Source organism: Ictalurus punctatus, chromosome 4 (assembly GCF_001660625.3).
Source record: "Ictalurus punctatus breed USDA103 chromosome 4, Coco_2.0, whole genome shotgun sequence".
Classification (NCBI taxonomy): domain Eukaryota; kingdom Metazoa; phylum Chordata; class Actinopteri; order Siluriformes; family Ictaluridae; genus Ictalurus; species Ictalurus punctatus.
In genome coordinates, this window is record NC_071284.1 from 5,349,907 (window position 1) to 5,365,000 (window position 15,094).

Consider the following 15,094-nt stretch of genomic DNA (forward strand, 5'->3'; position numbering starts at 1 on the left):
CTGGCCCAGATTGTACATCATCATCCAAACCCTTTGCTCCACCTAGTTATCTGGCTTTTGGTATAGGTGTGAAGAGCTTGGAATGATTTTGACAAATGTTCAAAGAGGGGGTTTACAGGATGCAAGGGTAGGTCGTGCATTGTGGTTCTTCGGCCATGTTTCCAACACTGCTGCTTGACATGTGAGCACCTTGTTGGGCCAGCAGATGCATCAGACTTTTTAGCCTTGTCTTGCAGCTGATCAGAATGTGTTTTTATTTTGTGGCTGAATTTGATGGAGATCACATGCTACAGACAATTTAGAGATGCCAATCAGCCTACGACGTATGTCTTTGGACAAGGGGAGGAAAACGGAGTACCCGGAGAAAGCCCCCAAAGCATGAGGAGAGCATACAAATTCTGCGCACAGGGCAGAGCTAGGAATTGATCCCCCAACCTTGGAGGTGGAGGCAAACATGCTAACCAAGTAACCAAGTAAATCTAATTCTACAGTATGAGGTTGTAAGCATATTGTAATCCCAAGAATGCCAAATTCACCCTGATGCTTCCTGGCCTTAGCTGAATTTACTGAAATTTCCAAAAGTCAAACAAAAGAAGTCATACATAACTATCTTGAACTGCAATATCCTTGAATTTAGTGAAGCAAAAAAGAAACAGACTCTTGTTTGTAATAATAAATTAGTATTAAAATTAGGATCATAATGATACTAGTAATAATAATAAACGAGGTAAGTACATTTGAGGGGGAAAAGAACAGATTACACTGACAGGAACAAAAGCACACTGTGTTTGACTAGCAAATGTTTGAGAATTGAGAAGATGATAGCAAAGGTTTAATTGGCAGAAGAATGACTTTAATTTCAATTGGACATATTGTAAGGCATTTTTAGCAAAGTAAATTTCAACTTATCCATTAAGTGGATGGTGAACATCAGGCACACAATGGAAATACACCCTGGATGGGACTATTGTCCATCACAGCTCAACTTTTTCTGGAACACTGTCAAATCTTGCTGAGAAAACTATTTCCTTGCACACAACGTATATATACACACACTGCACTTATCTTCGGACGTGTCTACTATTATTTGAAGACACTGAGCATTTTCTCTCCATGTTAATACACCCACAACCGCCACAGTCTGTATCAGAGGGCCAGGAGGCAGCACCCGATCAGTGAATTCCATTGCCATGACATCAGGTTTGAAACAGGGTGGGAAGCCAAATTCAGCCAAGAGCTCTGACACAGCTTCAAGTGTGATTCAGTTTAAGAGGAAACACACCCACGGCCTCGCTTCTGAGATTCTGGGCCAATTAGACAGACATAATGGATGATGTTTGCAGCATTTTAACCCAACAACAGTTTTATCCAAAGTGACTTTCAAGTGAGGCATAATCTGGCATCTGTCTGAGGTTTAAGGGTCAAACTCAAGGGTCTAACGTTAGTTTTCTGGCAGTCCTGAGATTTCAACCTTCCAGTCACAGGCACAGAACCTTACATTCTAACATTATATATCGACACATTTCCAATACTGTATTATTTTTTATCAAAAGGTAACTACTTTCAAAATGGATTTTGAATAAAGCTAAACTATGATGTAAAGATTTACAGGCATTACAAATACCTCCCATAGAAATACTCAGCTTTGCTAGTTTGGGAGATCACAACGATCTATCCAGTGCCAGTGCCAGTGCCAGTGCCATTCCACAGCACAATATCGAGAGACAAGCAGAGGCGATTTGTCTACAGAGCAGAGCTCAGCTTCGCCTTTTAATCAAATGACTAATGACTCACTCTGTGGAACACACTCCATGGGAGATTAACTTTAACAGTGGAGTGAGAGAGAGAGAGAGAGAGAGAGAGAGAGAGAGAGAGAGAGAGCAGTCTTGAGAGCTTGCAGCCACACTGTTTCAGCATCACTTAAGAAATAAAGATAAAATAACAAAGAGTAACAAAAAACACAGCAATTTTGCATGCCTCACAGACCTGGGTGCTTTTAACGACAGTAGGCGACACCTGATTGGCTGAGTCAATGACAGTTTCATCTTGCACATTTCTCTATCCCATTAAAGCTGAATGACACTGAGTGGTTGGACTAATCCAACTTATGTCTCGCTCTCGAGTGTCCTCTGCAGCATCTGTCCTATTTGAAGTGATTGTTCATCTGTCCACAAGCAGCCATCAATCGTAGGACATATGCAAATTCCCTGTTCCCTCAGCACTGTTGGAGTCCATACGGCAGACACAACGGGCCGATAAATTCTCATTACATCTGGCCTGCTCCAAGAGGCTGGAACCAAGGCAGGGATGTTCCTGTTTATAGTCTGAGACAATTGAAACAAATGACTGGTTGGTGTGTGGGTTGAGAGTGAATTGGCATTCCTGCTTAATGATCACTTTTTTCACACAAAAAGGCCTCAGATTTCTACAGAGCCACACATTATTCAACAAGTGAAATGTTTTCTTTCTGGGGGTGAATGTGTTTTTTTGAATGGGTGTATGAATATGTGCATAATTTGCCTTGCAATGGATTGGCACCTGGTCCAGGGTGTCCCATGCCTCCTGGGATAGGCTCCAGGTTCCCTGTGACCAAATAAGGATAAGCGGTTCAGAAAATGGCTGGATGGATCTAAATGAAAAAGATTGAATAAGTATTCACCACGGGGGCGTATTGGCTTAGTGTTTAGCAGATTTGCTTTGCACCTCCAGGGTTTGGGGTTTGATTCCTGCCTCCACCGTGTGTGCGTGGAGTTTGCGTGTTTTCTCCGTGCTTCAGGGATTTTCTCCAGGTATTCCAGCTTCCTCCTCCAGTCCAAAGGTATGCATTATAGGCTGATTCAGATTGTAAGTAGTGTGTGAACGGGCATGCAGTTGTGCCCTGTGATGGGTTGGCACCCCATCCAGAGTGTCCCCTACCTTATCCCCCGAGTTCCTTGGGCTAGGTTTATAAGTGGTATGGAAAATGGATGGATGGATGGATGGATGGATGGATGGATGTACTCAGCCCCATTGATGTGAAAAGATGGGAGAAGGTGTCTGAACGACCACAGCCCGGTCAGTCCACAAAGCTGAGCTTTAGGGAAAACTGGCAAGCCATTATTGGCGTTTGGCACAATACATGCTGGAGAATCAACAAACCTGTGTAAAAAGATTTGCTGGTACTATGAGACCACATTTCAGCTTGCTATAAAGTGCTAAGTTTGGAAGAAACCCAACAGTGCTCATCAATCTGGAATAGCATCCCCACAGTGAAGCATGATGGTGATAGCATCACATTGAGTGTTGTTTTCACAATTCTTATGCAAATCACTGTAGTGTCTTCAGGACTACAGCGTAATGTCCAATCATCCACATTTGGTTTAAATTGGACCAAGTACATTTATTTATTTGTTTGTTTGTTTGTTTGTTTGTTTATTTGTTTGTTTGTTTGTTCATCTTCAGTAACAAATTCATCCTGGTTAGGGCAGGATAGGATTAGGAGCTTAACCCAGGAACACTTAGCATAATGTGGGAATACACCCTGGAACGGACACCAGTCCATCACAGGGCACCATGCACATACCCATACACACATACACGCACACACACACACCTGAGTTCCCTGGGATAAGCTCCAGGCTCCCCATGGCCCTGTGTAGGATAAGCAGTACAGAAAAGGGATGGATGGATGGAATATAAAAAGTGGATCAAAGTAAGTGTTTGATATATCTCTATATCTCTAAGTCTTAAGTAAAGGTTTCATGTAACTAATTACAACTGGGTGGCCAGGAGTTTAGTTTTCATTATTGTTTTTTTTTAATCATAGAAATGGCATAGTAATATATTCTGATTTATTTCTGATACACTAAATAAATTAAATAGCAAAATGAACACTTGTTTATTATTGTTACATTCATATTTCACTGAATTCTTAATAAACATATCCTAAATTGTTAAATTGAAAATCTGATTAGCAGTTTTATCTACACCAGGGGTGTCCAATCTTATCCGCAAAGGGCCGGTGTGGCTGCACGTTTTCACTCCAACCAAGCAGGAGCCACACCTGATTCCACCTCTTTAATCAGTTGATCTTGGCTTTCAATAGGTTCCAAAAGGAGGTGTGGCTTCTGCTTGGTTGGAATGAAAACCTGCGCCCACACCGGCCCTTTCCAAATAAGATTGGACACCCCTGATCTATACTTACCTAGCTAGCTAAACAACAAGCTTTTTTGGGTGGGAAGACTAGCATCCCGTTTCTGTTGATGAGAACAATGATATAGGCATCTGTTAGCTCATATGCAAAATTTGACCGTTAAGTATTCTCCTCCAAGTGTATTCAGCCGACCTGTGGCCACTGATCAAAAAAAAAGAGATGCACTGGCCGGGTTCACGTGTCTCAGAGGAAGCATGTGTTGGCTTTCACCTTCTTTGGTTGGTAGCTGACGTGCAAAAGAAGAGCTAGCGTGTGGAATTTGGCTTTAACTAAATTAGAAGAAAATAAGGCAAATGATTCAGAAGGGGAAAAAAGAATGCAGGACATCACTGTATTAATCATTACTGCATTTTTTTTTCACTGCAAGTCTGCACATATGTGCCTCATAATGGCCACATGAAATTATGAGATTCACTGCAGAGCTCATAACAAATTCACATGCATTAGCAAGGTGTTAACGAGCCTTTTCCCTGTTTGATTGCGAGAATGACTTTCACTATTAGCAAGTAGTTGTTAGTGCAATAGTAATGACTGAGCCAGCGCAAAACATGTTTTGACCAGCAGCTAGTGATAAAATCATGAACCATCATCAGAGAATAAACACTTTTGATTGTTGGATAAGTGCAGCTTTAACAGATGTGGCTTTAAAAAAAAAAGAAAAAAAAAGTTAAAGCTGGAACATTGACCCGTCTTTCAAGATATTTCTAAATAACACTTAGTTAAATTGAACAACAGCATGTATTTAGATTTGGGTATGGAGGATATATTTTTTATAGTATACATGCTTCTATGTATAATGTTAATCAGTGTCTATATCTTTGAGGGTGTGAATTATCCTTGGAAAGTGAAACCTTTAAAAAAAACAGTGAGTAAAGCAAAAAAGAGAGAGTTTTCCATAGATACTCCTTTTGAGGAGTAAAGGAAGGGCAAAAGTTTATAAAGGCATCTCAGAGTATTCCCATTTCATTTAAGCCTGTATAAGAAAACATTTCTTGTATGTTACTGAGTGTTTTAGTCTAACGGAAATAATTTGCTTATAACTGGCTGAAAATCAAGAGAGAAATAGCGTTCATAATTTTAGATGCATAACATGATGTCTACATAGTCTGTTACATAATCCACATAATTACATAATATCACATTACAGAAGAATTCGGCATAGTTACATGTTGTTTATGTGCCTTGGTAACAATTACATAGACTACTGGCTACCAGACTGAAATGCTTTAAGTGCTGTAAATTCCTGGTATGCATGTGAAAGAAAAGGGGCTGGGGGTTGGGGTGAGGGGCAGACAGGAGAGAGAAATGAAGAGAAGGAAAAGAAGAAAAGAGCAGGAAACATAGAAAGAATAAGAGACAGGGAAGAGATAATGAGGTAAAAGAAAAAAGTAGATAGAAGGAGAGAGGGTGAGAGAGAATGGGAGAGAGGAGAGAGAAATGGAGACAGAGAAAAAGATAAAGATGGAAGGTGACACAGAGAATAAACAGCATAAAGTGAAAAGAAATTGCATGTGTGGGTTTGTCCAATGCCAGTGCCCTTCTATCCCCTGGTGAGGAATTACATAAAGCTCCTTGTGTGTTTCGTGGCCTCCTGTGTGTGCTCAGGGCTCGCTCCATCCGTAACTCCCCTCCCTCATCCCCTGTGATTTACACCCACCCGAGAACTACAAGACCCATAATGTGTTTGCTTTCCCAGAATCCCCTGTCAGGAATTGGTAAAGATCATATTTATACTATTGATAAGGCTGGAAAATTATGGAGGTTGAGAAATGTCTGAGCTGCTAAAATTCTTGATCGTTTTGCAACTAGACTGGCAGCCATTTTTAAGAATGTCAAACATTCATCCATCCATTTTCCATACCACTTATCCTACACAGGGTCGCAGGGGAACTCGGGGAAGAAGGTGAAGGACACTCTGGATGGGGTGCCAATCCCATGTCAAACATTGGATCAGGATTCCATGATAGGCATAGACATATGCTATGTCTGAACTCATTCATTATTAACCATATAGTGCGGTCTTTAGGTGTCAGTGGTTTCACAGTATTATCTGGACTTTGGTGGACAGTCATATTCCCTGACCCTGGATACTTCACTACCAAAATGTAAATGCTTCTGAAGTTAAGTAAGTAATTAAGTATGTAAGTAATTAGTAGGTAAATAATTAGTAAGTAAGTAAGTAAGTAAGTAATTATTAAATAAGTCATTTTTATTTATAAATTACATTTACAATAACAATAGTTGTCCAAAGTGCTGTGCAAAAACAAGAATAAAATTGAGACCAAAAAATACAGACAAACCACAAAAAGGACATGAAAAAAGTAGTAATAATAATAGTAATAATAATAATAGTGATAACAAAACAAAAATAGAATACATATGAAAGATTAAAAATGCAAACTAGTTACACAAATTAAATAACACTAAACAGTTTGAAAATTGTTTGATTTACATGTTATGTTCTAGGTACTAGCTTCATTGGCAAATTGGCAAATCAAGCTAACTGTATTAGCTATGTTCTGTACACTCACTAGAGTTTCCAGTGATCTCTGCCTCTTCCTTACAAACTTTATTTTTCTTTATAATTTATATACATAATTATTGAGACCTGTGCATATTACCTACGCAAGTTTTTCTTAAAAAGTAAATGGGAACTAATTGCAGGTAGGAACTAAAATTCAGAGTGGGGAACTAAAGAAATGTTGGACCACATGTGCTACAGGATTGGTCCAAGTAATCCTCTTAGCCAATCATTTGGATTTGTCACTTTCCTGTGTCACAGCTAATTTGCATAGAATTGAGAAGTCTGAATTCAAATGTCGCTTCTTGTTGTTGCTGAAGTTGTGGCTCTGCATCGTGCATGTACGCGTATGCGTACATACAAAAATTAAAGAATGCACTGGCACTTTATCACTTGCTAGGCTGAAGGTAGGGTTACATCTGCTTTTACAGATATGCTTTATATTATACAGCAAAAAAAAAAAAGTTGCCATTCTTATTGCCATTTCTGTTCTAGGCATGTTCCCGCCCCTGTCCTGTCAGTGGTTTGTTAACAGATTGTGGTCACCTATTCTGTGTTTATTTATGAATAGTCTGCCTAGTTATAGCCTATTGTGGCAAAGTATCATGGTGAATTCTTGTCAATTGAATTTGGGAGGCTCAAAGTATGGAAAATGCAGACAATGGATGCTATTTATGGCTGTTATTAATGATTTAGCTAGCTAACATATAGTTGCTAAGTCTTTTGTATGAATAACGCCAATACACAGCGATAGTAAAAACGGCAAAGAGAAAATTGCAGGGAATGACAACATTTTCCTAAAAGTGCATAGTAATTATGCTTAGCATATATATATATATATATATATATATATATATATATATATATATATATATATATATATATATATATATATATATATATATATATATATTTTTTTTTTTTTTTTTTTTACATTTATTTAGGAAATATGTGAAAAGTGGGTTGTGAAGTGTGGGATCTTCTCCTTAACACAATCAACATGAACCTAAATAAAAGGTAGTACTTGTACACCATTCCAAACATGCCGGTCCATGGTTTCCGGAGGATCTTTACTTATTTAGAACAATTCTTCTTACCATTTGGGTTTTATTCCTGGAAATGTAACAGTTAAAGATTTTCCTCTGAGCTCTCACACTGCAGCACTGACCCAAATACCACCAGTGAGAAATGAGATCACGGCTTAATCACTGTTACTTTATCAAAACTCTGTGCCACCACTAAAAATACCACAATGTGTGCATTCCTGACCTTCAGTTGGGTTCAAGCACACAAAGCCCTATACACAGACATTTCTACTGCCCTCATACATTGCAGGTTTTGATTCAACACTGGACATTTTAGCATGCCATGTGTTTCTGTAACGACCCATGTGCACTCTGGTGGAGCAACAGATGCACAATGTTATTGGGTGTCTTTTACACACTATTTAAAAGTTTCAGTGTGGTTTCAATGCTATATTTACATCTCAGGTTGCTAAAGGGGATCGAGACTTTGGTTGCTTTATGAGCTCCAAGCAGCAAAAGCACATCGCTAATAAAGAAAGTAATAAAGTAATAAAGAAAGTGAGGCAAATAAATCTGTATAAAGAGCTTTCCAATCTAATCCGGACTTTCAAAGGCTGGCCTCAAAGGACATCTGAGGTGAAAGCACACGTGGTTAGATTTGTGTTTTTAGTAAGAGTGAATTTATTGCTCAGAGAAGCTGATGGAGGACACTGTGGTGTTATGGCTGCTGTGCCAACAGGAAAGTGGTTGCCCACTCTCTTTCAGAGAAGCATCTGGGAAATCAGGGATTTGCAAAGGACATAAAAAAAATCTTTAGCCCTCTGTGGTTTAGAGAAATGAAGAAACTGTACAACTTGCTTTTTGGAATAAGACTGCCCCCTTTTGGTGAAGTTTAATAGTGAGTAGATAGAAGTAATTTTGTAGATTGAAGTGGTCTTATTCAATTATCAAGTAATTTTTTTTCAAGAATTATTCTGTACTTTTATTTAAATGATCTGCCAATTGAATAATGATTTTAAACATAATAATAATAATAATAATAATAATAATAATAATAATAATAATAATAATAATAATAATAATGAGGGCAAATTTATAGGCATGTAATATTTGTATTTTCTATAAGCAAATAATAAATTTACAAAAAATGTATTAATTTAAAGCAACCTTGACTATTGAATTGGATTCAATTAGTAGTTGTTTTTTTTTCAAGCATTATTCTATACTTTTATTAAAAATTATCTGTCAAATGAATCACGGTTTCAAACTTTAATATAAATGTATAGAAATAAGCTTCACGATCTTGCACCAATTTTGTAATAATATCAGAACGAGTAATATTGGATACATTTCCTGTATACTGTATATTGAAGACAAATCAGATTACTTGTGTTAACGTATATGAGGGGAAAAAAAGGAAAAAAAAACTTCAGTACTTTTAAACAGATCCGATTTTTATTTTACATTGTGATGTGATATGATAACTTTGAACATAATATAATAAACTGTACAGACGGTTTTAAATATCAAGATTAAGATTTAATATATCTAATATTGAATACATAAAATGGAATGTATACTGTAACTGAAAGGGTTTAGGATGATAACCTCAGCACATAACCCCAAACCAAAGCAAAAGGATTACAATGACATTCAAACTTGATGATAATTATTTAACACCTACTGTAAATGATAAATATATAAACAGTTATTGATAGTATAGTCAGTTAGCACCTGAAACTCTAACTATGTACAGTGAATGCAGTTAAAAGAACAAATTACTTTTTTTGTTACAGATTGTTTACTTGAGATTTGACATTACATTGTCATACTAAAGTTATTTATTTGTGCTCAATGAAACATTTGGTGTAATTACTAATTTAGTACCTGAATTGTTTTAGTAATTATCCAGTAGTCATACGTTAGGCTTACAATGACATCATTAACATACACAATCGTGTATGTTTTTTTTCCCCCTCTGAGTTAATAAAACCCAGCTTACTAGATACAAAGAAGTCAAAGAAAAAGACAATTACAAATCTGTCTGCTATTCCATCCAAATACAAAGGCGCTAAGGAACCACACAATCACAAACCATCACAGGTTTTCCTACTAAAGAAAACCAGAAATCAGGCTAGTTTTTCCAAATAAATACACCAATCTACATTTTATTCCAGAAGAGCTCTGCCAAAAGCTGTCTTGATCTATCTGTAAGACACAAAGGCCAACATTCCCGGCCTGTTTTTTGGCAAGTCCCTGCAATGGTGCTTGCCTTATATTTCATTCTGTATTAACATCTGATTGCTATAGTTTGGTGTGTTGGCTGGATCCTGCGCCTGCGTGCCTCCTTGGGCGACTCCGAGGGCAGCTTGTTGGGCGGCCTCTTGAACATGTGGGTTTTTCCAGGCACCCGTAGTCCACTCCTCCTGAGCCTTACTCATGCTGCCTCCACTGCCCCGGTACAGGTTATGAACCTGGTAGATTGAACATACACAAATGTCATGGCCACATGTTCAGTATCTAACGATGGATGCATTATTGACGTTTTTATACCAATACAACCGTAAAAATAAATTGTAAAATATATCATATGTAAGGCATAAAACATTACATGATATGTTGTTATAGGAAAATAATCACTGACAGGGTGGTCTGGACCTGCTAAAAGAAAAAGTGTTAAAGGTTTTGGAAAATAGTTTTTTTACTGATCTATGTTACCGTAGTGAGAGCAATGAAGGACAAAATGGCTACAGCTGTAAACATGATGGTTGGAATGAGCATGATGATGGAGGCAAAGATGCTTGTGCCAAAGAAGACAATAGTGCCTAGCCAGCCACTGGGAACACACAGAGTAGAGCATTCATTTTATTTATTTTTATTTCATATACAGTATGAAGAGACAAACAGAGCACTACATTCAGAGTTAGTAGTGAGGCGTAGTCCGGATTTAATACTAAACAGACTTAAGTGCTATTCTGAAGTTATGTGAGAATTATATACACAGGATGGAGTTAGAACAGAGGCATGTCTGAGTTACGCACGATTCAGACCATGGACTTCCACCCATTTTTCTTGCACGATCTCGGCTCAAGCGAGGAGCATTATTAAGTCCAGCTCCACTGCATGACAGTTTGATTTAACCACATTATGTCCTGCTGAAATATATGGTCTGTTCTTTAAATGCAATTAAAAGAAACTATGGAATAGGCGGATATCAATAGGAAATATTAGAGGCCGATTTTAAATATATAAATAAAGTTAATAGTATTGCCCATGTAAAATCCACAGAAAGCTATTTTGTAATGGGTACACTGCAAAACAATGACATTTTAACAAGTCAAAATATACTGAATATGGTCAAATTTATCTACAACCCCAACTCCGAAAAAGTTGGGACAGTATGGAAGATGAAAAAAAAAAAAAAAGAGTCATTTGAAAATTCTATTCGTCCTGGACTATATCGAAAACACATTAACACATTATTTGACATTTTACCTTGTGAATTTAAATTAATTTTTTAAATATATACTGAGCGCACGGTGGCTTAGTGGTTCATGTCACACGTCATGTCATGGGCTTCGGGGGTTTCCTCCGAGTACTCTGGTTTCCTCTCCCAGTCCAAAGACATGCGTTATAGGATGATTAACATCTGTAAATTGTCTGCAGTATGTGAATGGGTGTGTGATTGTGCCCTGCTATGGGTTGGCACCCCATCCAGGGTGTCCCCCTGCCTTGTGCCCTGGTATAGGCTCAAGCCTCCCTGCGACCCTGTCTAGGATAAGTGGTACAGAAAATGAATGGATGGATGGATGAATGTCAATAATATGAATGATGCACCCAGAAAATGTATTAAACCCATAACCCATCTCTGAATACATGCAACATTCCCTGCTGAAATGCTGACGTAAATCATCAACTCTGAATAAAGCTCTATATAAATATAAATAAATATAAATATAAATACAGACAGACAAATGGTTATACTAAGGGCTATTGTACAATCACTGGGCATTTTATCAGGTACCATATCGGTGCACTTTTTCAGTGAATAATTACAACTATGTACAATTTGTTAAACACTAAATCAATGGAATGAGACTATTATTATAGGATCTAATATCATACTGGTGCTGGCAAAACGCTGGTGTGAGTGCATCAGACACAAAAGCACTTTGAAACTGATTGAAAATGGACTGTTTAAAGTAACAGAACAATCTGAGTGGCTTACCAGACCCCCCATCCTGGAATCCCGATGGCTTGGATGACGCTGATAGCAACCTGAGCCATGAAGATGAAGAAGAAAGCCATGAAGTTGAAGGAGCTGTCTGTCCTAAAGGTAACAAATGGACAGTAGAAGAGGACAGCAGATAGATGGTGAAAATGGAATTCTGTCTCAAACTGTCAAACCCACAGGCCTTATTTGCTGTCTTATAAATAACAGTGCTCAAAACTGTCAGGAGCTGGACATCATATGAGCTCCAATGACAGCGGTGTCAGCCAGTTTAACTTATCCATTGCACTGAAATAAAGTGAAGCTTCAGGTATAAATAAAGTCATGTATAATGTTAGTTAGTTGTTATTCATGGCACTCAACTCATTTGGAAACACACTATTAGTACTTTCTTGTTCAAACTTTTATATGCAAAGCGTGCAATAATGAAGCCACTGTTACAGATGTGTCCCATTGGCCTTAATAGTTTTCCACTGATTTGTGATGAAAGAAAAAAGTAACATGCATGTGTTAAAATAGCCTACAAGATTAAAGAAGCAAAAGCAAAAAAAAAAAATTGAATAATAATTTTAGATAAAACACCCTCTCTTTAAACTCTTTAAACTCTTTAAACAAGTTTGTTTTAAAAAATATATATCTAAATATTTCCAGCTGTTTTCCTGACCAAATAATTAAAAACTTAGTTGCTGCAGTGTTATACTTAAAAATGTGTACCTGTAAACTGAGACTCAACTACTGAACTGAAATTCAACAGTTATCATATCATGACCTGTATTCTCTACTTGTTATGAGATCTTTTAAAACCCCTTCGTTAGGTTCAAATAATGTGTAAGAGCAGGGGGGAAAAATGTGTCATACTGTGCAGAGTTGCTCGACTGTGTTACTAATGAGACTCACTTGAAGGCCTTGTAGACGGGTCTGAACCAACACACGTAGGAACAAGGAGTGAAGAGGATCAACCACATGATGGACATGCCGAAGTTCGTCACTCCTCCTCCACCAAACATCCAAGCCATACAGCCTATGAAATTCACTGCCAGAGTGGCGCTGTACACTGAGGTGCAACACATTCAGGTTAGTGTGGAAACAGATTCACGCCATGTACCTCATAGAGAAGATTAAGATGGTTTTGAGTTGTAGAGGAAGGAAATTAAGAGAAGATAGAAAGGATTGAAGGAAGGAAATAAACAAACAAACAAACAAACAGGGGAAGGAAGGAAGGGATAATATATTGTATGGATGCAGAAGTTTTATTTTACAGCTTATGCTCCTGAAAATATTTATTGAGTGAAATATTTAAAAAATAAGAGAATTTTGGAAGGAAGGAAGGAAACAGGAATATTAACATAGAATAAATATTAAGCTTTTTTCAGCTTATGCCCGTGAAAAGATTCAGTGGGGCAATGTACAAAATAGGGAGGGAGGGAGGGAGGGGGGGAGGGAGGATTTTTTTTTTCAACTCATGTCTCTAAAATATTAATTGAGTCACAGTATGTCAAACAAAGGAATGAGGGGAAGAAGACTAGGAATGAATTACAGAAGGAAAGAAAGAATGAAGGAAAGGAAGAAGGAAGGAAGGAAGGAAGGAAGGAAGGAAGGAAGGAAGGAAGGAAGGAAGGAAGAATTTGTTCAGCTCATTCCCCTGAAATAGTAATCGAGTCAAAGTATTTCAAACAAACGATTGAAGAGAAGAAAGGGAGGAAGGATAATTAATAATGCTTAATTAATATTTGCTCATAAACCCCACAAAGGTCTTTAAGCATTAGAGCAAAAAGGCTTACAGATTTTAATATCTACACTTGGGAGGACAATTTCTATAAAAACCTTCACTCTACTAGTATTTATACAAGATATGCTTCCTTAAATCAAATACCCACATATCCAGAGGTAGTAAAGTTTCTTGCACATTTTGCGGTGCTGCTCTGGGATCTCCTCAAAGTCCTGGTAGAAACATGGCTTCAGCGGGATAAATGATGGCAGAGGAGGAAAATTATTCTCTATGGGACAAGAAAACTCTAATTCAGTTCAAATAAACAAAACATAATAATAATATTAATAATATTAAGAAGAAGAAGAAGAAGAAGAAGAAGAAAAAGGCGAATACCAGCCATTGGGAAATATGCTGTCGTCTATGCCTTCTACCCGTCTATATATTTTCTAAAAGGAGATCAAATAAATGTAGGTTAGTACACACTTTGCCAAAGCCCAAAAGAAAAAAAAAACACACATATCTTGAAACAGAACCACCAGCAAACTCAGTCGCTCTGCTTTTCTTGTGTTGATGCTTGATTTTTGATGAAGTTCCCTTAGATCAACATTTAAGAACTGAGTATGTGTGCGGAAATGTTTTACACTTAGGCAGAAAAACACCGCTTACAGACAATAAAAACAAAATCGTACAGAGACATGAAGGAAGCACTGGAAATGTAAGGGTTTAATCCCAAAATGTCCTCATTTCCCTTGATAAGTGCAGTACATAGGATCGGAAACAACGGCTTTGACGCCCTATCTAGTGCACTGTATGTCCAACAGCAAGCAGTGTGGACTTCTGCCATTATTTTGAATTAGTTCAGGCATTTACAGAAATAAACACGTAACCCTAAATGCTTGCTCCTCACTATAAAGGTGCACTACACTAAAGTGTCAATTGTAGGCCTAAAGATAATGCTAGGCCTACAATTTGTACATCCTAGTAAATGTTGTGCACATACATGGAATTTCCATGAGTTTAGGCAGGAGATTTGTTGATATTTACAGACCTGAATCTTTGTGTTAATGGGTTTATTTCACACTTTTACTCATATAATTCAATTAGGTATGAGTGAATGAATGAATGAATGAATGAATTAATTAATGAATTAATTAAGACTTTAATCGATATCCAATAATCCTCTTACCTTCTCATGCACGCTCAACACCCTGAATCCCTCAAAGTGCACTTTATCCTGCTCATTCTTCTCAATAAACTGTGTTCCACTTCAATTAAACACTACTGAGGGGGGAAATAGCTATATTTCTGACACGGGATATTTTCCGACTTATCTCATCTAACATCCAGAGTGACAGTTATCAAGCCCGCCCACCCACTTTTATTATCCAATAGCTGAGATGCATGATTGTAGTGC

General features: G+C 37.6%; 1 protein-coding gene across 1 annotated transcript; it reads right to left on the reverse strand.

Annotated features, from left to right (window-relative positions):
* Positions 1 to 9,224: 9,224 nt before the first annotated feature.
* Positions 9,225 to 15,018, reverse strand: scamp5b (secretory carrier membrane protein 5b). Its single transcript, XM_017466392.3, has 7 exons — positions 14,867 to 15,018; positions 14,074 to 14,126; positions 13,847 to 13,966; positions 12,867 to 13,023; positions 11,967 to 12,068; positions 10,457 to 10,574; positions 9,225 to 10,212 (listed from the first exon to the last, which is right to left on the reverse strand). Exons 2-7 carry the CDS (start codon positions 14,078 to 14,080, stop codon positions 10,012 to 10,014), a joined length of 705 nt encoding a protein of 234 aa, XP_017321881.1. The 5' UTR covers positions 14,081 to 14,126; positions 14,867 to 15,018; the 3' UTR covers positions 9,225 to 10,011.
* Between the last annotated feature and the right edge of the window lie 76 nt (positions 15,019 to 15,094).

What these genes read in the sequence shown, in the direction of transcription:
- scamp5b (XM_017466392.3), bottom strand. An exon ending in ACTTTACTACCTCTGGATAT is followed by an intron (nt 13,024 to 13,846) that starts GTGGGTATTTGA and finishes GTTGCACCTCAG; the next exon opens with TGTACAGCGCCACTCTGGCA. An exon ending in ATTCCAGGATGGGGGGTCTG is followed by an intron (nt 10,575 to 11,966) that starts GTAAGCCACTCA and finishes GTGTGTTCCCAG; the next exon opens with TGGCTGGCTAGGCACTATTG.